The 20817-nt window shown below is 41.0% G+C and overlaps 1 protein-coding gene across 6 annotated transcripts in view; it reads right to left on the bottom strand.

The window, feature by feature from the left end:
* VWA8 (von Willebrand factor A domain containing 8) overlaps positions 1 to 20817 on the bottom strand; it is a 265675-nt gene that overhangs the window by 67173 nt on the left and 177685 nt on the right. For 5 of the 6 annotated variants that reach the window (XM_039877207.1, XM_039877209.1, XM_039877206.1 and 2 more), the window contains exons 36-37: positions 20573 to 20654; positions 17013 to 17214 (exon numbers count right to left, since the gene is read on the bottom strand). In XM_039877207.1, coding sequence (XP_039733141.1) covers positions 17013 to 17214; positions 20573 to 20654 — 284 coding nt within the window. Of the gene's footprint in view, positions 1 to 15181; positions 16817 to 17012; positions 17215 to 20572; positions 20655 to 20817 lie in introns of those variants that run through there. The other variant, XM_039877211.1, reaches the window with a different exon arrangement.

Genomic DNA, 20817 nt, shown 5'->3' on the forward strand with positions numbered 1-20817 from the left:
CACTGAATTCTACCAAACATTCAAAGAAAAATTGTTATTAATTCTTGAACATCTAACACCAATGATAACAAAAGAAGAGGAAGGAAAGCTTTTCAACAGAATCTATGAGGCCGGCACTCTGAGGCCGGATACCAAACCAGAAAAAGACATCGCAAGGAAAGAACACCACAGATCAATAGCTCTTACGAATCATCAGCTATTAGGGAAAAACAGATCAAAACCACAATGAGATACCACTTCACACCCACTAGGATGGCTATAATAAAAAGACTGACCCTAACGAATGTCGGCGAAGATGTGGAGAAATTGGAACCCTCATGCATTGCTGGTAGAAATACAAAAGGGTGTCGCTGCTTTGGAAGACAATCTTGTAGTCCCCCCAAAGATTAAACGTAAAGTTGCCATATGACCTGGCCATTCCATACTTAGGTATATACTCAGAGAACTGAAAATACATGTCCATGTGAAAATGTGTATACAAATGTTTATAGCAGTATTATTCATAATAAACCCAAAGTGGGAACAACCCAAACGTCCATGAATGGATAAATAATAAAATCTGGTATATATACATGTGTGGACTACCTTCAGCAATAAAGGAAATGAAGTACCGACATGTGCTACGACCAATGCACCTGTAAAACTTTACGCTAAGAAAAAGAAGCCATCGCAAAGGACCACGTGTTACATGCTTCCATCTGTAGTCACTGTCCGGGATTAGAAGACAGAAAGCAGATGAGTAGTTGCCTGGGACAGGAAAACGGGGGGTGGGGGGGTGGGGGTGACTCCTCCACGGACACAGAGTTCCTTTTGGGAGTGACTAACATGTTCTGGGGTTAGATAGGGCTGATAGTTGCATAATTCTATGAAAATACTAAAACCACTAAATTCTCTATGTTAAATGGGTGAGTTAGAGCTCAAAAGCTGTTATTAAAAAGAAAGATCTCAGTGTAAGCCCCTAACACCAGTCATTGCTGGGCATGAAGTGGCTGAATGTGTTAAAATTATTCATAATTTGTTAAGTGTAATACCTACCATGACCTAGCAAAAATAAGTATGAGGAAAACACAGTCTTTGGCTTCAAAAACTTGAAAACCTTACACAAGAGAATAAGACAATTTCTCAAGGATTCAAGGCTGCTGTGATAAGCACCACAGTAAAGGTAGAGAGCAAGTGTGTGGGCGGAGTGGGAAGGAGGAAGAAGATGCGCCCACCTTGGGGGCTGGGGGCGGGGCCCTTGGGTGGACCTTTGAGATGGTGGATATGACAGTAGGAACAGGGAAGGGGCCGTGGTAGAAGGGAGTGTGCCGCAGGTGGCAGGTACCATGAGAACAAGGGCAAAGATGGGTGCGTTTGGGGACAGCGCATGGTTAGCCTGGCTAGACCTCCAGGCGGGGCCATGGTCGCCATGCACGCCAGGAAGTGTGGGCTGTATGTCAGGCTGACGATGATGCAGTTTCTGAAGGGTTTTGAGTTAGAGTGCCATACTCGGAGCTACTCTTTAAGATTTAATTTAGCAGTTTATGTAGAATGGATTAGAGAAGGAAGACTCTGGACCTTCGGCAAACTTCCACTGTTAGGGAAGGATTACATGTGACAATGGGTAAAGTACTATTATCTTCAGTTACTCAGGAATACTACAATGAAATGCTATGGAATAACCAGGCATACTTGTTGTGTTAGATGAACAATCTATGAGTTATAGTCAGGCAGATAATCATACTATCTGTATTTCTGGGAGGGGTACGTTTATTTTGCATGTATTTCTTTGTGAATAATTTTGAGTAGAAGGGCTTTTTTTTGGTTAATATTTTGAGTACTGTTAATTTTTAAGTATTGTTGGTATTTAGTTACAAGGTTACTTTTTCTTTCACCTTATAATTTTCAAAGGGTTGATGTTAAGAGGGATGCTATGTTTTTCTATTGAAATGCACTTTATTGAAATAAGATAATGTCTATTAGTGACAAAACAGAATTTGCTTCCAGTAACAAGGCTTATATCAAACCACAGAATTTTAGAGCTGAAGGAAATATGCCAGAATGCTTTATGCACACACTTAGACTCGTATCTCAAAAAAGTAGCAATGCAGAGGCTGCTTACACACGTTAGAGAGAAAGTAAAATTAAAACGATCAATGCAACAAACATCCTGCTTCCATCAAACAGTTGAGACAGAAAAGCATCAAATTCCTTGGACTGTTTATCCGAATCTCTGTAAATTATGATCAGAATATTAATCCCGCCCCGATGAAAAGCTCTATTGAATACACTCAACAGGATTCCTAAAATTTTCAAATTTAACTCAGTCGCTCTATAAATTTTAAAATTAGTTCTCCATGCTCTATAATCATTTCTCTACTTATTGTACAGATTTATTAGCACCAATAACAGCATCGCACATGCATAGACTACCTTAGAGTTCGCAGAGCACCTGAACGTGCATTATCTCATTTGCTTTTTAGCTGCTATGATTATTTCCATCTTACAGATGGGATACATAGAGCTTGAGCGAGGTCAGATGACTCGCCTAGGATCACTGGATACAACTGGGAATCAAAGCTGGTTTTGGCTACTTAGTTCACAGGTGTTTGGTCTACAGCTACAAACTAACGAGTGTAGGGAAAAACGGGGCTGAAGATTTGTCATCATTGGCCAGTCTAGGCAATGGTCAGCTAGTAACAGTGAGGTCACTTACAGAAACCAGAGTCAGCCTTCTAAGAGACACCACCCAGCTTTCATCACCCCTCTGAGGGACCTCAGAAAAGCTTTAAACGACCAAATTAAGTATATATTCATTTACTGATTCACTGATTCATCAAGAATTTACTGAGCTCTGACTAGGTGTCAGGCTCCCAAGCTGATGCCTAAAGGGGACATGGATTCCGCTCTTGGCGAGCTTGCCCGTCTGACACGCATCAAAGTAAGAGATCACAGTGTGACCAGGGCATGTAGATGCCAAGGAGGAAGGGATGAATTCTGCTGGGGGTGGACAGGCTGGAGCCGTCTGTGTTCAGCCTTGCAGGATGAAACACGGGAGTGAGTGGTGGGCATCCCGGCCAGAGAGGGCGTGAGAGGAGGCTCAGGCACGGAAGTGCATGGTTGAGCTGTGTGGCGAGCACTCTAGCTCTATTCCTCTCATGAGTCTCATGAACAGAGAATCTGCTCCGTCTCACAAAATGCATGAAAAATAAAAACACTCTGGGCAAGATTAGGTTTCTCCCAACAGTTAATAGAGTTATATTGTTTATTATTGTGACTTAAACAGCATATAAAACATATTTGAAATATTACGAATTTTAATAGAGGACATGCATATAACTTTGGGAGAAGAAACATCATTTTTATCTCTTTATGCCCAGATAATATTTCGAGACATTTGTTTTGTTTTCTTTCTTAATTTTCTCCCTTTCCTTTCCTGTGATTTAAGTAGATTCTATTTTTTAAAAATTATCTCTGGCTAGGTATGTGAATAGGGCAGAAAGGAGAGGCGCACTGCCCATCTTTTTGGCTTTTGAATTCTAAACCAGAGGTTGGCACCTTTTTCTGTAAAGAGCCAAAGAGGAAATATTTCAGGCTTTATGGGCTATATGGTCTATGTTCTGTCCTTGTACAAAAGCACCGATAGACAAAACATAAATAACTGAATGTGGCTGTGTTCCAATAAAACTTTATTTATGGACACTGAAATTTGAATGTCATAATTTTCATGTCACAAGATATTATTCTTCTTTTGATTTTTTTTAAACTGTTGAAAATGTAAAAACAATCCTTAGCTTGTGGGCCATATAAAGACAGGTGGTAGAGTTTGCCAATCCCTGTTTTAAATACCTAAAGCCATTGGGAGAGCCTGAGAGCTTTGTGAAGCAAGAAAGTGCACTTACCAACAGAGGCAAGTTGCTTGTTAAAGCTGGGAGGAGAGCGGGGCCTCGTTTCTGGACCCTGCCCCCACCTGGCGAGAGGAAAGAGCGATGTCTGGGTCCTCGAGTGTTTGTTTGGCCTCCCTTCCACTCCCCAAAATTCTGAACTTGTTGCCAAAATTTCAAATGAATGAGATTTCATTTAAAAATACAGATTTCAGTCTTCCCTTGAAAATGATAAGGCTCGATCGAGCCTGTATTCTCACAGGGCAACGGCTAAGAAGAGGCTGCCCTCGCAGATGGGGCGGGACTTCCTGTCTACCTAAGACACTCCTGGCCTGGGTCTTCATCTACTTTATGCGTCAGGCACCTGTAAGTATTTGATCTAAACGCCACTGGGCAGAAAATGATCTGTTTTCTTCTCCGAGGTACACTCTCCATTGAAACTAGTCTTTTGGCCCTAGGGAGGCCATGTGACAAAAAGGAATAAAAACAAAGTCTTCTGAGTTAGAGAGAATGAGGCTGAAATCTCAGTTTGTTCGTTGTTAGGGGAATGACCTTGGGCAAATTACTTAAGCCCAACCTCAGAATGAGACCATATTACATAACCTGAAGTGGTGGTTGTTGCGATCATAAGAGAGAGTGTATTGAATGCAGCCAGAACATTCTAAGCAGTCAATGACAAAAAGAACCACCAGGACGAAGAAGTTCTTGGATATATGCCTAACTTTAGATCCCGTCTTCATTGTCGCCATTTGTGTAAGGGCCTAAAGGGTCATCTTATACTCTATCTCATTTTATAGATAAAGAAATCAAGGCCCAGAGAGATACCGGGATACCCCAAAGCCACACACTGGCGGTGGAACCCCAAAGAGGACTTGGTCTCTTAACTCTTGACCCGAGGAAACTTCTGTGCCATACAACAGCGCTGAGAATTCTAATTTCTTTTCATAAAAGCCTTCCATCTGATAGTCGAAAGATCTTCTAAAAAGAAAGAATGCTGGCTTCAGTCTTCTGGCTAACCTGACTGCACTTTTTAATGATAACTTCCAAATATAGTGAAATGACAACAATTACTGTTGTCGAAGTTCCAGTAGTTATTGAAGTCCACCAAAATACTCCTTTTCCAAGCTCACGGACACCCTCGTGTGGTCAGTAGAAATAATCATTCCAGCCACACGAACGAGAAAAATCTGGAGCTATACAATGTTAATAATACAGTACTGCAGGATAGATAAGTGTCAAATAACATAATAATAAAAAGTCACTATAATTATATTATTTGGGTCCAATGGCCAGGAAAAAAATTATCTATGTCAGGCCAAATCTTTAATGAGACCGAGAGATTACAATGGACAATTTCTCTGTTACAACGAGGAAAAATATTCAACATATGTGGTGGCTATATTATCGCAGATCTTTGTAGGTTTTCCTCCAACATAAATGGTTATGAATGATGGAACATTCTGGGGCTCTCTGAGGGTAACTGGTACACGTAGGCATAGAAGCCTCCACTAAAACGACAACTTAACAGAAGTATGACACTATATTGGAGAGAAGCTGTTGAGGTTGCACTATTCATGTTGCTCTGGACATCCATTCGCAAGGGACATAGGGAAAGGGGCTCCTACTGGCTAAAGCTGCAACAATCTGAGCATCAACAAACATAAGAATGGTGATGGACTATGACCTATTAAATAAGATAGAAATCCACGAGGTCATACTAATGATAAACAAACAACGGTGGACTCCCTTAGCTTGGAATGCCAACTGATAAATGTGGAGGGAATGATGGATTTGGAAAAAATTACCATTTGGCAACCACAGCAGTAATAACTGATTCGGGCAAGAATCATCAGTGGATGATAAAATTAATGGATGACACTGTGATGAGAAACAAGATATTTACAGAGTCTTAAAATGTATGTCCAAGGAATACATGTATTAATTATAAAGGGAAATACACAGTAATTTTACAGGGTAGAGATTGAGTGGAGATGACACCTTAACCAAAATTCAAAGTTAAATCACCAGCAATGGGACAAACTGACATCTTGTGTCACCTAATAGAATATACTGAGAAAAACACAGCATCATTTCTGTGATATTCCTGCCAAAGATGCATAAACTGAATCTAAATGAGAAAGCATCAGAAAACCCAAATTGAGGGATATTCTGCAAAATAACTGGCCTACACTCTTTGAAAATGTCAAGGTCATGAAAAGTCAGGGAAAGATGAAGAGCTGTTCTAGACTGAAAGATAATAGACATGTGAACTAAATGTAACTAAATGCTAGTTGATGTTAACGGATGATCCTGGATTGCTTCCTTTTGCTAAGAAGGATGTTACTGGGACATCTGAGATTTGAATGAGGTCTGTGGATTAGCCATTACCGCTGTATCAGTGTTAACTTCCTGATTTTGGGGTCTGGATTGTGGTTATGTAGGTAAGTGCTTTTGTTTTGAGGAAATACTGAAGTGTTTAGAGGTAATCAGGTATCACGTCTACAACTTACTTTTGAATGGCTCATGAAAAAAAAATAAGTATAGAAAGAAATATAAAATAAACAAAAAATTTTAAAAACATGATTAGATTTGGCAAAGAAAAACAAAAGGTTAAATTATTTGTCTACGCCAGGGGATGGGAATTATAAATAGAGCTGGGATTAAGGCCCTGAGGAGGGGAGGCTATTTCCCTACCGGGTGGGAGCATCGAGGCCTATTTTGTAAAGGAAATCCTACAGCAACTTTAGAAAAATTATATATATCTTATATAATAAATACATATATCTTATATAATAAAAATAAGCAACTCTAAATATTCTATCATCTATCTATCCATCTATCTATCGTCTATCCATCTATCCGTCATCTTTCTATCTAAATATCTCTCATTTTGGGCGTGGGTGAGAAGGAGATTTACATTCAGAATCCTGAAGTCTGTCCTGTTAAATCCGAGGGCAATCCAGAGGCTCACCCCCAGCATCAAACCAGAGAGAGCTGCAGCTGATTTTTAAAATCTAAGTAGTTAGGGGCCACAGAATAGGAAAAAGACATTGTATGTTAGTATTAAGAGAGCCATAGTAATAATAACACTACCATTAACTGCTGTGAAATGTTCCTTCTATATTTGTAGGGAGCTCTATGGGTGAATTCAAACCAGACTCAGAACACTTGAATTTGTTTCCGGGTGATGACTTATAGGTAAATATGACGGCACAGTGGTTGAGGTTAACGATGAGTCACCAGCGAATGCAGCCAGCCCTTTCCCTTTTGGCTTGCCCCAAACCAATGTGAGTTTCAGATTTCCTACAGGGGCGTTACAGGCGTTGGTTCTTTATGGAAAGGATTATTCAACCCATAGCAGCAATGTGGAACGTCAGGCCTTTAACAGCCCCGCATTCGCCTCTTAAAAATATCTAAAAGAAAAAAAATAATGAAAGCTATCCAATGTTAGTAAATTCTTTTTGTTGGGAGGGGAAAAACCCACCGTAATGCCATCGGAGCACTGCAAAGGGAGAAGCGACGATTTCGTTCAGTCCCTGGCAACTGGGAAGTCTCACGAGACGACTGTAAGCAGATTATGTATTTGTGCCCTACGTGCACTTAGAAAACCAAGTACATATTTCTGAGGTATTCACTCTAGGAATTAAAGGGAAGATAAAATGAATGGATGCGATATATCGCCACTGGCCTAATCATCGTCATCTTGCATTGGTAAGCGTCATGCTTCGTGAATGCTGTGCTTAGGGCAAAACGGATCTGATAAGAGTCCCGGCCTCCAGGAAGCCCTGTCCCAGAAGGGAGATCATTAGCTGTCACTTGGAAGGGGCTGACCCTACCTGTCAAAACCACTACCACCACACGCACAAAGCCCACCTGGTCAGGTTTTTCGCTTATTCAGTATTTCTTTGGGAGCATTCCCCGATCGCTAATCCCCAACTTTGCGGTTCAAGCGGGGCTGATCCGATCCCCTCTCATCCCAAACTCTAGGAGCCTCCGCTGGGAGACACGACCTAGGTCTGACCAACCAGAGCACCCCACCCTTTTAGCCACAGTATTGGGCACGAGGACTTCTGCTGAGATTGCTGGAGAGACAGTCCCCCTTTCCTGGGACAGCCAGCAGTGAGAACCACGTATCTATCTCCCAGTGCTACCAGGGCCCCTTGGCCACCGGGTGGATAAAGATGATATGAAAATGAAGCTACCTCAGAAAAAAGCAGAGCCAAGAGGAGAGAGGCAGGGTCCTGGGCTGCTGAGGCCTTGGTCTGAGCTGTGCCTAAGGCCCGGGGACTTCTTGGTTACACGAGCCAATAAATTCCCTTTTGTCCCTTAAATTAGTGTGAGTTGAATTTCTGTCATTTTCAATGTTCCTAAGACACATCATTTTACATAGCTTTTGATTCTATAGTAAATCTGGAATCACATGAAATAATAAGTCCTCCCTTAAAAAGGTATAGTGGAAAATTAATCTTTGAATCGTTGATTTAACCCTAGCATTCCAGATTTATTCTCTGGAGTCATAAATGACATGTGACCTGGCTGTAATTAGAAACATGTGGGGACTATTGGATTAAACAAATTACAGAGGTTTCTTTACATGGGACTTCTCAAGACCAGATATTTACTCATTATAATTTTATCTCTAAGAGGCGACTAAGTTATACAGTGTCTCCCAATAGCTTGGACATGGGTTCCTTGTTAAATAGGTTTCTGAAACAATCATTTGTATTTCTAAAAACATAGCTTATTTGTCCCAAATATTCTGTTCGATCTCTCTCTTCTCCTTAGCATCTAACCACTTCCATGGTTTCAAGTGAAAACTCCATGCTAACTCAGCATATCCAGAATGCCTAGACTCACTCTATCACCTCTCTGGCTCTCCTGATTCCTTTAGCGGTCTGCCATTGCCCCAGAGTTCCAAAAGAGATGGCTGTAATGTGTGCTTCTATGTCCCATATTCAACCTTTCTCCATCAGCTCATACCTGGCCATCGCCTCAACTTCACAGTGTAAGCATCCCACAGGAAATCAAATACCTATCGTGTGTCCATAACTTTCATAATTCAATAGATGACAACCTGCCAATGCCACAGAGAAATCCTACAGCTTGGATCACTATCAGCTCCCTAGGAAATTATGGTTTGCTGACCTTCCTGAAGCCAGATCTAGAGTATAAATAAATACTGTTTTTTATATGAAAATCGACTAGCAATATGGAAGAGGGGCAACAGTTTTTAAGAACTTGAGATTCAAATGATAATAGCCATTAGATTATAGATATAATGATACGGGAAAACTTCTTCCCCACCAAAAAAAAAAAAGTATAATGACAAATATGTAATTCTATTTGGATCTATAGGTATCAATTGTTGCTTGAAACTTGGGGATGATAGAAGACCATTCGTTAATACAGACTGAGATTATACTTAAAAGTTTTCTCTTTTTTCATGGGCAGACAATTATTGGTAAATCACGTCACTTTTTAAAATGCAGTGATGGTCATTTCGGGGGTGCACAGACATGGCTGAAACAAGATTGATGCTTTACAGATTAAATGAAATCATGGGAACAGAGATCTTCGGAAAAGGAAAGCAACTTCTAAGTGAATGAAATGCCAGCTTCCTCTGGTTCAGACCAGCTGGTCCGGTCCCCCTGGCCTGTGCGTCCCAGCCAGGCTCTGCCCGGCCCTGCAGACTCCAAGCTTCACACTCCCCCTCTAAAAATAAGTGCACTTTTCTCTCTGGGATGAAACCTTTTAGCAGTGTTTGATGAAAGCAAAGAACACCGACGGCTCAGTTATTGGGCTATAGATCATGGAGGAAATACACAGCCGTCCTCTGCCTAGAGAGCGAGCGGCAATTATGTGGGAGAAGGTGCACCCTCATACCTCTAGCTCCTGACCAGCTTTTCCTACAGAGGTTCACGTGAAACCGGTTCTAGACAATCATTTTAACTCCTGTCAGACCTTGTTTCTCTTCAACCATCTGTATGAAACTTTAATTAAAATTTAATTATGTGTATGTGTGAAGAAGAGAAATAGCTTTTGTATCATTCTTTAAATCCATATTTCTTAGACTGAGGGTTAAGATCGCTGGACAGCAGCACAGCGTGAAACAATTTCCGGAAAGCTAATGGGTAACCGTGTCCCCTAGCCCAGCCTTGCATCCATGGGACGTGAAAATGCAGGTTCTTTCCCACGTCTGTGGGTGAGAGCACGTCAGGTGGCGGCAGTGGGTGAGTGAGCTAAGGTACATTTAGGAGCAGACTGCTTCACCGCGAAGGACACTACTTCGCCTCTTTACGCGCTGGTGTCTTATGTGGCGCTGTGCTTCAGTTTCCTCCTGTGTAAACTGGGGTAGGAACCGGACCTACCCCCGAGGGTGGCTATGGTGACCCACAGGGTTAAACTGTGTAAACATGCGCGACAAGCACACGCACAGGTAAGTACCAGGTATTATTTCAGCACCACAGCAGGGTTATCCTTCCTCCTTTCAACACTGATATCGGAGTATTAGTTAAAACAACGTCCACAACAGGAGTTACTCCCGGCGTGAGTCTGTCCTGCCTGCTGACTCTCCAGGGCCTGTGCCCCTGGATCCCCTCGAACAGGTCTACCTTCCCGGTCTCTCCACTCAGTGTGTGACTCCTGTTACCGGCGACAGAATTCTGACCTCAACCTCAATATAGGAATACTTAAAAGTCGACAATAACCGCCGCCACTGCCACGAAAGCTTTCTGTTAGCATTCAGAAACGTGTTCAAATGGGTGACTTCTGGAAATATTTTCATAAGATAATCAATGTAGTGCCCATGAACTCTATGCATCTATCACCGATTGTTGCCCCGTTTCTGAAGCAGAGCTGTGAATTCCCCTCAGCACTGTCAGCCTCTAACATTACCAGTTTCTTTATTTTTAAAATTCAAAGTATCCATTCTCTGTGGAGCTCTCTGTTTTCCCACTCAGCTGCGGGACCTGGTCTTCAGGCCTGCGGCACAGCTGTCCTCTAGGTCACCCTTTCACACTACGAATGACTTTCTCCTCTTCCTTGGCTAAAACCACTCTTTCCACCCACAGCTTCCTCTTTCTTGGTTTCCACCTTGCTTTTGGTGAAAGGGTATCATGCAGTAGCTTCCTGAGAAAGAGGTAGGTTTTTTGAGATTTGTATGTTTGATAACTTTTTAGTCGGCTCTCATGCTTCATTAATAGTGTGGCTGGGTATAAATTCTGGGTGGGAAATCATTTTGCCTCTGGCTTTCAATGCTGGTGTTGAGAAGCCCAGTGCCATGAAGGTTTCTAGTACGTTTTATATAACCTGTTCCCCACGTTCCCCAACTTGGAAGTTTTCATCATTGCCTCTTCACTCACGAGGTTTCTAAAGTGTCAAGTGGATACGCTTTGGGGGTGTACGTTTTCCATCTGTGACACCGAACACCTGTTCTTTAGTTCATTGAAATTGTCTTAAATTACTTTTGGGGTCACTTCCTGCCCTTTTATTTTTCTTTGAATCTTTTCTATTTTTGATGTTTTTGTCCTTTGAGAGAGTTCCCTAATGTCCTACCCTTTCTATTGAATTTACTTCTACTACTATTTTTTAATTTCCAGGGGGTCTTTCTTATTCTTTGAAGGATGCTATGTTAAAATAACATCCTGTTTCTTTTTGCGATTTTAATATTTTCTATTACCTTCCTGAGAGTATCAGTTGTCGCTCTGAAATGTTTTTCTGCTTTCTGCATCTTCTTTATTTTCTCTGTGCATTTGCTTTGATTTTCAACTTTCATATAAGAGGCCATCTACTCATACTTAAGAACAAGGCATTAAAAAGCGGACTGAAAACTTGTTTGCATAACGGCAGGGCTTGTTAACAAGTGGGTCTTATTGTAAGGTTACTCGGGAGGAACCCCCACACGTCAGCGTTAGAAAGGTGTTTCTCTTGGTCGCGTCAGTTTCCAGAGAGGATTCGCCCAGTCTCCCGCTCGAGAGGTAGAAATACGGATGCAGACATTCACCTGATCTCCTTGTTGGCTATGAGGTCTGGTCTCACACCTGCCCTAAACGGTGCACATCTCCCTTACAGCTCCCGAAGGGTAGTGGCGAGCCAGCTGCCAAGGTGCATAAGATGGAAGAGAAAACCTGGATGTCTGAGTGGCCTCTGCACAGCCTTTCAACTAATCCTGCCATCTTCAGGGCCACCCCACACTCCAACGTTCAAAGGTACATGCTGGCTCCAAGTTCTGATGCTTTCTGGGCTTCCGCAGAGTGAAGCGGCTCGCGTCTTGTTGGCTTCCCCCTCTAGAGAAATGGGTTCTAGCTCTCTCCAGGGGCTAACTCTGCTACTACCCAGACATCTATTTTCCATCCTGTGCTGCTGCCACCTGCTGTTGTCATGTCTCCGGTTCTCTCTGTCCTCCTGGGTTTCGTACCTTTGGCCCTTATATCTTCTTTGACCCTTTGTCCTTCTTTTACTGGGATTTTGGTAAGAAGCAAAACCAGTCTCATGCATTAATTCATCTTGGAGCGCCGACTCTATCCAAAGATAGAGTTAAGTGATTCTCTGATCCTTTAATCATGCTTTTATCACTTTTTTTTTTTTTTATCACATTGCAGTGTAATTTATTTGGTTATAGCTCTACTTGACTGTAAGCTTCCTGGGTCTGCACTTGTATTTAATTTTATATCCTAGCAATGCTGGGCACTCAAGAAATGTTTAATAAATAAATAAATAAATAAATAAATAAATAAGTGAGTGAGTGAGTGGGTAGAAATATTACGGAGAGATGTTATAGACGGTACCTCTGGCCTAAACTTGTAAAGAAACAGAAAAATAAAAAAAGAGATATTTTTAGAATGTTATAAGGACAGACAGAAGAACATTGCACACGGAAAAATTAAGAAAGCTCCAAATTTGACTTGCTCTTTACTGTTCTCAGGACTCAGGTTAAAGATGATGTATGTTTTGCCGTGTGTTTTTTGGTCCTGTCCTAATTTGTCTTTTGAGTAAGGCTAAACACTATAATCCTTTGCTGACAATTGTCCCATCATTGATTTCCTGCTTTTCTTCAAGCTGACAGGTTTAGGCACAAACCATTTTTTCAATTCCTTTTTTGGGCCTGACAAAAACTCTTTCCAAACGGGATTATAAACAAACCTCAGATTTTAACACGAGGATAGATGATGAATTATGTAACTCCTTAGGTCATTATTTAATGTTTGGTGTTTGGGTAACAGAGTTCCTTTTAAATTCGGTTTCGTTGCCATATAAGCATTAAAGAATTCAGTAGTCCAGTATTACCTGAATTCTAAGCTTTTGCCTTTTTTTCCCTCAAGTTTTTATTTGTTTACTGATTACTCTGTGCCAGGAATTACTGTATCTTCGGAGTCACCGACGAGAGCGAAGAAGGATGTGCAAGAGTGGACTACTCTCCTCAAAAGGAACGAAGAATGGCAGACCCCCACAGAGAACCCGTACGTTGAAGAACTAAATTTGCTCCTAGAGTGGCGATGAAGTAACCTAGTGGTTTCCACAACTGAAAGTTGGCCTTAACGTCTCACCGAGATCTTAAAACATCCTGACTGTTGGGCTGGTGGTTACAGAAAAGACCAGACTTAGTGACCTAAGAACAGTGAGCAGCACTTACTCACATCCCTAGAATGTTTTCTTTGAAACGGGGAAAGGATAAGTGGTGCTTAAAACAAACTAGTTACCTTTTCTATGTATTTTTTATGCTTCTCTCTATTTTCAAATAGTCACTGTGTCTGCCATGTACCAGGCACTGTCTTAGCTGTAAAGGGTGAACAGGTCCCAGTCCCACACTATGCTTCAGAGGAGTCTATCAATTTTTAAAGTACACAGTTAATGAAGTGCTATTCAAAGGCCTCAGAGAGTTTCTGCTAATAACATATGTAAGATTTAGTTCCTGATTAGTTTACTGTGATTAGAAAACAACATTTGAAAACTGTAACCTTTTAGCTTTTTTGCTCCCACAAGAATAGTCACCAGGAGTGTTTTAGAGATGATTTGATTTCTGAGGAAAATTGTGGTGTAACTTTCACAGCCTTCTTGAGAGGAATCCAATGTAACTAAATAAAAATATACAAAAAGTGTGCTTTATAGACAACACTATGAAGCATAGTTAGAAGAATTTTGGCTATACTTAACCCATGCTTTTGAAAATGTGGAGTCTGAAAGTAATAAAAACGGATTCTTTATAATAGGCTCTCAGAACAACAGATATAGTGATGTTTTAAGTTTACTATTATTGTTGTTTACCATAAAAAACCACGTTTCTATCAAAGCATGTAAAATTAATGATCACATGGTATATGCAGAGCTTAATACATACTCTCTTATAAGCTGTATGGATTAAAAAAAACTATCCATGAATTCACTAAATGAAAATAAAAATTCAAAGCAACGATGGCTTCGGAGCTAATAATTCTAGAAGCCTGAAATGTAGCACAGACATAAAGGATTGAGAGAAAGCATGGGACTGGCAGAGCTTATCTGAACATAAACGGTTCTTCTGATACCAGCCCAAGGACCAGGGAAAGGTGGGGGTCAGTAAGTGGTGGATCACACGGCAGGTTGTTTGCCTGGCCTTCACTGCTGACCTAAACGAGCGTCTCATGGCCAACAGGAACCACCGAGACAGGCGTGGGTCATTCCAGTAGGCCTGGGAGCTGCCTCTAACTACTGTAAACCAGGCTTTTTAATTTCTATTATGTAAAGTAAGCCCATTTGGCCACTAGATGGAGATCAGGTTACTCTGCCGGTGACAGGAAAAGCTGTGGGCAGTTGGCGGGTGAGAAGTATGGAGGTCCGATTCCTTTCTCAATACTTCTAATCAAGCTCCAAAATCAGAGGCAGATCTATGCTGACTAAAGGGTCCATAAATGAATAGCTTGAAGGACTGAATAGGAAGGGAAATGTAAAAGACAAATTTTTGCGTGATATTACCATTGCCCCTGGAATAATTCCTATGTAGATTTGGTTGTGTAAACTACTTGTAAATAATAACGTGAAGGGGTCTAAATAAGAGCGATTGAATGTGCGGTCTCATTATTTACCAAGCAGAGAGGAGGAAGAGGAGAGATACGACCAAAAATTAAAACAATGGCAGGCTGTTTAGACAATGAATCCAGTCTCTTTAGACATAAAGACATGCCTACAATTCATTCTCCGTTTAAATCTGTAAGTGTTATGTTTCAATATCAAACAAAATGGATCAGGGAACAGCATAGGTAGAAAGAGAATGTTAGATAACATCCATTCTGGTTTTCCAAATGGAACTATCATTTAATTCTGAATTACATTAACTTTATTACTGAATAAATCTTATTTCTGCTATGGATGAACAGCAAACTGGAGACATAAAGGTATAGGTTTCCTGGAAAATGTTTGGTTTTGGGAAGGATCAGATATTTCCCTGTATAATATAGCCAAATATTTTGCTTATTTCTGAGATGTTAGATACTATAATTCTGTTCATTTCTAACTTAATAATCATATATGTTCATTCAACAAATACTTATTTGGTTACATAAAAACAAATGAATAATTTGTGACAGTTTAAAAGAATTCCATTCGCTATCAAATAGCCTTAAGGACCAGTATAATTTAGCATGTATGAACGTGAGCAGACACAAGCATATTGACTGCCCGTCGTGCACCAATCACTGTGGTAGGAGCTGGGGATACAAAGATGCACACCAGAGCCCGGGAAGACACCGAGAAGAGGAAAGCTACACGGCTAGAACACAAACAGGGGCTAATTTCTGTAGCAGTCGAGACCAGTTATCAAAATCATGAGTAAAAGTCCTTTTGAAAGTTCTGTTGTAAAAGATAAACTCGACAGGCCACGTGGGAAACACATGCCCTTCGATGTCTAGAGCACGTGAGAAATTAAAAGAAAATACAATTAAAATACAATTAAAAATTCAAATGCAATAGCATGTACTATTAGGGATCGATATCTGTAATGAAAATAGCAGCTTAATTAAAAAGGAGAAGAAACTAATGTTTAGAATAATAAAAGAAATAGAAACATAGTTAATTAATTTTCTAATCATTATTATGGATAGTGACCAACATTCTGTCTGCTGCTGTGATAAATCCATTGCACTTAACGACATGTTTATTTTAGAGTTATACATTTGTTTTAGCTTAATTAAATTAAATTAATATATTCATGCCATTTCAAAAGGATTTAAGGTTGCTTGCCTACATTAGTTTCTGATATTCAAAATATTCCTACAAGCTTTTAAGAATCTAAGTGAAATATGTATTATTTATTCACATACATATTTCTCCTTTAAAGAAATCACAAAAATAAACACATAAAATAGTCATTATTAATAAGGTAGCAATGGAATCGTTTGTGGGAATTTCTTATCTTGTTAATTGGCTCTTTGCAGAGCGACACAGCTGGCAGAAACCTAACTCTGTTTTTTTGCGGGCAAAAATGAAATGTGAACAAGGACGCTTTCTTCTGAGGATTAAAATAAATAATTACGAATAAATCCTACCACTATACCTTTAGTATTTACGGGCACACGGCCTTCCTCGCTGCCCACAGGAGTTCCAGACAGCAGCCAGACTGGGCGGTGACAGTCATTTCTGCAGTCGAGGAGTCTCTCGCCTTGGCGACCTGTCCCTGTTCTTTCTCACCAGCGCACGGTTTGGTCTAGTTATTACGCCCGCCAGACATCGCATTCGCTGGAAATGAGGAGGCTGGCGAAAACACGTCTCCATTGGACGCATCATTTTGCTGATCTTCTCTAGTCTAAAGGTTTTGGCCCTGCAGTAAAGTGCTCCGTTTTAGACCCTCCGCATCGCCCCTCTCCTGGGTAGCTGTCAACGATGACAGTAAAAGTGGTGCCGGAAGCTGATGAACGCTTCCGAGTGAAAAATAAAAGCTGGTCGTATTAACACGTGATGTGGGGAACCCGCGTAGTTAAGCACTGACGGGGAAGAAAGAGAATATTTTTACTTTTTCACTATCTAGATGGAGAAGATTTGTCTTCTTCTGAGTGCGAAACTCATTTTAGTGATTTCAGACACTACGCTTCAGCCGCTGGGCTAGAAGCTTTCGTGACTGTGGCATCTGGAGCCAAACGCGCACCCGTAAGAGGCAAGGTCGACTGGAGGGGGAGGTACCTGCATGTGGCCGTCGCCTTGTCCGATCATGTTTCTCCATTCCGTGAGCGAGCGCTGCAGATGTGCGAGCCCTGTTTCCCAAAGCCGGATGTGACCTCCCGTGTCGACGGTGACCACGCCGCCCTTGCCCCACTCAGCCAGCAGTGCGTCCGTGTCCGAAATAGCAGCCAGCCAGGTGGTGTATGGGGAGAGAGACTCCGATCTGAAAAAGAAACCGCAGTACCAACCTGTTGGTGGTCCAGGTGACCAGCCTAGTTTCATCTGATTTAGGTTCATTAAACTTGCTATAAAGAATGCTAATAGCACATTAAAAGATAAGATAGGCACAGATCCCTCTGTAAGGGACAAAATACACATTTATCTATCGGTTATTTACATTTTTCTGTATTTGTGGACCCTAGATGACATTAGTATCCACTGTCAGAAAGAAAGAAGCTCGAAACCAGCTCATACTTCACTAATGTGAAGCGCTGGACTCACGCTTTAGGGGTCTAAGGCCAGTGCCGAAGCTGATGTTTCTTTATGTGTTTCAACTGCGTTTGTACTTGATAGTTTGCCTTTTCTAACTTAGAAGGTTATGTAGATTTACAATAAGGAATTTACATATTTCTCGTGATATATTTCATACATATACATATTTCTTTTATTTTTCTGATACATATGTAGTCATTTCTAGGAAAGCAACATCTGCCTGTAAGAGTCAATTACATACGTACTTCTTTTATCTTAATGTAAATCTTACTATATAAAAAACATAGATTAGAAATTCTAAATACCAGCGTTGGCTCTCTAAATAAATCTGATATTTTCTGTATGAAATAAATGGTCTAAAGGGATGCTCTGATCAGATAATAAAAACATAAACTCTCAATGTTGGTTTGGTAAAACCACAAAACCACTATGGATTAGGTAAATTTTTATAATATACTAAAATAAACCAAGATTAGTTTCATCTTTCTTTTCCAATCTGCATTAGTAGATATGAAAACACAGTGTAACAAAGCCAGCTACTATGGAACACAGAAGTCTCAGAAAACGTTTACATGAAGAGGATGATGACAGCAAGTGGGGATCAAGTGTTTCGGAACTACTCTGCAGTATTAGAAGGACTCGAAGAAGGTAACATTTCATATAATGCAGGATTCATCTCATAGCGCTCTCCCCCAAAATATTTGCCTTAGGAAAAAAATTAGTAGGGACAGATGGTGAAGCAAAGGGCTATTCAGGAATAACAAAAGTTATCCATGCGAAACTATGATGTTTGAAATCTTTCCAAGGGCACTCATGATGTATGAGTCTAATGAATACCGTATCTACCTACTGGCTGCATGCTTAACTTTCCACCAGGAAACTTTAAATTTACAAGGTCAATTTCTTCAATATGTCCAAAAAAAGTGAAGAAATGGCATTTTTACTACAATTTATACACCAGGTCTGGAATCTCTTCTCCACCTTTTTGATTTTTAAATCCATGTTCCCCTTATACATAATAACAGGTCTTTTGAGAACACGAGAATTACACAGAGTGAAACCTCCATTTACATACACTCACATACAAAAGCTAGGCAGTATCATTTTATGAATGCAAATAGAAAAATTCGAGGAAAAATGCTCAAATTTTATGGTGGGCAAACATGACGTATTCATTTTGTCCCTGCAGTTACATGTAGTTTTACTGAACTTTCTATTATTTGAAGTTAGCCATCAAATGAAAAATTCCTGATCACTATTAAGCACCTAGCAACAAAACTGAGATCCAGACGGGTTCTTCCCTTGGGTGACATATAAACCCAACTATGACAATAGTTAAACTCGAGAAACTCAGGACATACTGACAACGAACAGACTTTAAGTCACGTGGCACTTAAAATGCGGCAAGTCCAGACTGGCAAGTTCTGTTGGTATAAGATACATACTAGATTTCAAAGACTTAGAAGAAAGAAGGAATGTAAATTATCTCGTCGTTAACATTTGTATATTAAATACATGTCAAAATGATAATATTTGGGATACACTGGGTTAAAAAAAGTATTACTAATTTCAGGCCGCACAGCAGGAGGTGAGCGGTGGGTGAGTGAGCGAAGCTTCATCTGTGTTTGCAGCTGCTCCCCAGCGCCAGCATCACCGCCTCAGCTCCGCCTCAGATCCTCAGGTGTTAGACTCTCCAAGGGCTCTGGTCCCTGGTGCCACAAAGGTTGGGGACTGCTGTATTAAGGAATATAACATTACATATGTGGTTCACAGTGCAGCTGTTAATGACTTATGGTGACCAGCTGGCACTGGTTATAAATACGGTCATTCTTCCAGATGTTCTTTCTATGGCAGGTATAACAGTTCATACAGAAAGTTATAAGAGAAAAACACTGAAATAATAGGCTAGGGCTAATGAGGGAAAGATTAAGAGAAATAATGAAAAAGTTATTTAATGCTTTAGAGGTGTCAACAACAAAAAAGTTGTTCTTTGCTTTTGTTACTTGAACTAATGGTATATTTTAATGAGCATTCAGTTAATATGGAATAAGGACATTCCCCAAATGACTAAAAGCCATTTTCCACTAAACCGACACAAAGGAGACATACTTATGCATGTTGGAACCAGTAAATCTATTTCTTGGACTATGCCTTCATTATTCATATTTCTTGAACCTGACAAAAAGGGTCCCAAGAAATGAAACTGTTTCCGAGTTACTTTGTGCCATCGTGCTATTTTCTTCCGGGGGTTGGAGGAGCAGGTAAAAGGCGATCCGGTGATGTGCTGGGTGACTAACAAGTTCCAGGGTCCCTGGCCTTCCTCTGACACTGGACGGCTCTCCAGGATCCTCTGCTCAGGATCTCAGGTGAGAGATCCTGAGCCGTGAGGGCTCAGGCACCAGTGAGGGAGTGTACGTGAGGATGGGATGTGAGACCAGGGCAGGTGTGTGCTCAGGTGGAGAGGGGCCTCGGGCACAGATGCACCCAGAGAGGGATGGGCTACAGGTGAGGACGCCTGTGTTCATCAAGGCAGGGGCGGGCACCACTGTTCCCTCCTGCGTCCTTGGCCTAGCTGGTGTGAGTGCTCTGCTTCCGCCGCTGGCCAGTGACAAAAGCGGTGAACGGTGACGGATGCACCCCGCATCTCCAGGGCCTCCGACCACCGCAGAGCCTTCATGACGTGGCTGCACAGTAGCATATTTAAAAACGATGTCAAACAAACGCCATTTAAAATACTTCGACATTTTGAACGCGTTTACCTCAGAAAACAAACATATGAAGAAAATTTCTACTAAAAATGCTGTTTCAGATACAGAAAAATTTCTCATTAGGACAGATCAACAGAAAAAAATGAAAACTTGAAGGCCGATAGATTTATAGTTATGTAACATTTGAATATTTTTCCGAAATGGAAATAAAAATGGCAGTTAAGGCATGCAGAAGAACAGCAAGATATAAACCAAATGTGACCAAAAAAAAAAGAGCCTGCTCTTTAAGGAAGCAAACACACATTTATTCCGAGTACTTGGTAAGAATTCACTCGTTTTTATCTGACAGACAAGCTGAGGACAAAGGTGGGGACAGGTTACCTGGGAATAGCGATATATCGGAGTTTCTTTGATTGAAGATCAGTGACTTCTATATAACCAGCTGTTTGTGGAGGGGTCACACCTGCAAAGAAGTCATGACACGAGTCAAGCATCATCTTACTGCATGATACCGAAACAGGGCCAAAGAGAGAGCGAAGGCTGCTGAGCATGGAGGAAAGTTATCGGTAGCCTGAGGCAGAACTCGAGACCCACTTGACAAGGTCTTGAGCCAAGGCCAGTGTCAA

The sequence above is a fragment of the Pteropus medius genome, unplaced genomic scaffold, assembly GCF_902729225.1.
Source record: "Pteropus medius unplaced genomic scaffold, Ma_sr-lr_union100, whole genome shotgun sequence".
Classification (NCBI taxonomy): Eukaryota; Metazoa; Chordata; class Mammalia; order Chiroptera; family Pteropodidae; genus Pteropus; species Pteropus medius.